This window comes from Aotus nancymaae, unplaced genomic scaffold, assembly GCF_030222135.1.
Source record: "Aotus nancymaae isolate 86718 unplaced genomic scaffold, 86718_ANA_hifiasm-v0.15.2.pri h1tg000008l, whole genome shotgun sequence".
Classification (NCBI taxonomy): Eukaryota; Metazoa; Chordata; class Mammalia; order Primates; family Aotidae; genus Aotus; species Aotus nancymaae.
The window spans coordinates 40516889-40518742 of NW_026988419.1; the positions used below are offsets into that span (position 1 = coordinate 40516889).

At 52.8% G+C, this 1854-nt stretch overlaps 1 protein-coding gene across 1 annotated transcript; it reads left to right on the forward strand.

The window, feature by feature from the left end:
* Positions 1-353: 353 nt before the first annotated feature.
* On the forward strand, positions 354-1633 carry LOC110567706 (heterogeneous nuclear ribonucleoprotein F-like). Its single transcript, XM_064372840.1, has one exon. The coding sequence runs from the start codon at positions 467-469 to the stop codon at positions 1631-1633; it is 1167 nt and encodes a 388-aa protein (XP_064228910.1). The 5' UTR covers positions 354-466.
* The last annotated feature ends 221 nt before the right edge of the window (positions 1634-1854 follow it).

A 1854-nucleotide genomic window follows, 5' to 3' on the forward strand; every position in this document is an offset into this window, starting at 1 on the left:
AAAAAAAAAAAAAAAAAAAAAAAAGAGAGTTAGGCATTGAAAGCCGCGTGCACTCGACTGGCAGGCGCTGAGGACTGGCGCTGGTCGCGTTCCTGCCCTCGCCTCTGTTGGGCCCCGCCCCGTGCTCGCAGCCGGGGGTTTCCATGGTGATGGTCAACAAGCCTCAACTGCCTCTGCTATAACTGCCAAGTTCCCCACGTTCCACCCTCCTCTAGGTGCTCCGAGGGACGACCGGTGTTCCTGATGTGAGAGCGGGAACGTAGAGACTCGGAGGCCGAGATTGAGAACAAAAAGATACACCTGGACTTTCCTCGGAGCCCTCTGCGTGGTTGAGCTTCGGTAGAATTTCGGGGCTCTTAGCTGCCAGCAGCACTTGCCTGATAGCAACAGAAACCAGTCCCGCTTGCCTCCCTGCCACAAAAAAGCCGCACCCAAGATCACCTGACACCCATCCTGTCAAGTGTCCATGATGCTGGGCCCTGAGGGAGGTGAGGGCTTTGTGGTCAAGCTCCGTGGCCTTCCCTGGTCCTGCTCTGTTGAAGACGTGCAGAACTTCCTCTCTGACTGCACGATTCACGATGGGGCCGCAGGTGTCCATTTCATCTACATTAGAGAGGGCAGGCAGAGTGGTGAGGCTTTTGTTGAACTTGGATCAGAAGACAATGTAAAACTGGCTTTGAAAAAAGACAGGGAAAGCATGGGTCATCGGTACATTGAGGTGTTCAAGTCCCACAGAACCGAGATGGATTGGGTGTTGAAGCACAGTGGTCCCAACAGTGCCGACAGCGCCAACGATGGCTTTGTGCGGCTTCGAGGACTCCCATTTGGATGCACAAAGGAAGAAATTGTTCAGTTCTTCTCAGGGTTGGAAATCGTGCCAAACGGGATCACATTGCCTGTGGACCCCGAAGGCAAGATTACAGGGGAAGCATTTGTGCAGTTTGCCTCCCAGGAGTTAGCTGAGAAAGCTCTAGGGAAGCACAAGGAGAGGATAGGGCACAGGTACATCGAGGTGTTTAAGAGCAGCCAGGAGAATGTTAGGTCATACTCAGATCCCCCTCTGAAGTTCATGTCTGTGCAGCGGCCAGGGCCCTATGACCGGCCCGGGACCACCAGGAGGTATATTGGCATTGTGAAGCAGGCAGGCCTGGAGAGGATGCGGCCCGGTGCCTACAGCGCAGGCTATGGGGGCTATGAGGAGTACAGTGGCCTCAGCGATGGTTATGGCTTCACCACCGACCTGTTCGGGAGAGACCTCAGCTACTGTCTCTCCGGAATGTATGACCACAGATACGGCGACAGTGAGTTCACAGTGCAGAGCACCACAGGCCACTATGTCCACATGAGGGGTCTGCCATACAAAGCGAACGAGAACGACATTTACAACTTCTTCTCTCCTCTCAATCCTGTGAGCGTCCATATTGAGATCGGCCCAGATGGAAGAGTGACGGGCGAAGCAGATGTTCAGTTTGCTACTCACGAAGAAGCTGTTGCAGCCATGTCCAAAGACAGAGCCAACATGCAACACAGATACATAGAACTCTACTTGAATTCGACAACAGGGGCCAGCAATGGGGCATACAGCAGCCAGATGATGCAAGGCATGGGGGTGTCTGCTGCCCAGGCCACTTAGAGTGGCCTGGAGAGCCAGTCAGTGAGCGGCTGTTATGGGGCCGGCTACAGTGGGCAGAACAGCATGGGTGGATATGACTAGTTTTGTTAGGAACATTTGAATTATTTCAATCAAATTTTACACAGGCAGTCAACAAGCAGTTAAGAGCAGTTATAATAGAGGAAGCTGTGGGACCCATTTTGCACCATGAGTTTGTGAAATCTGGATTAAAAAAATTACCT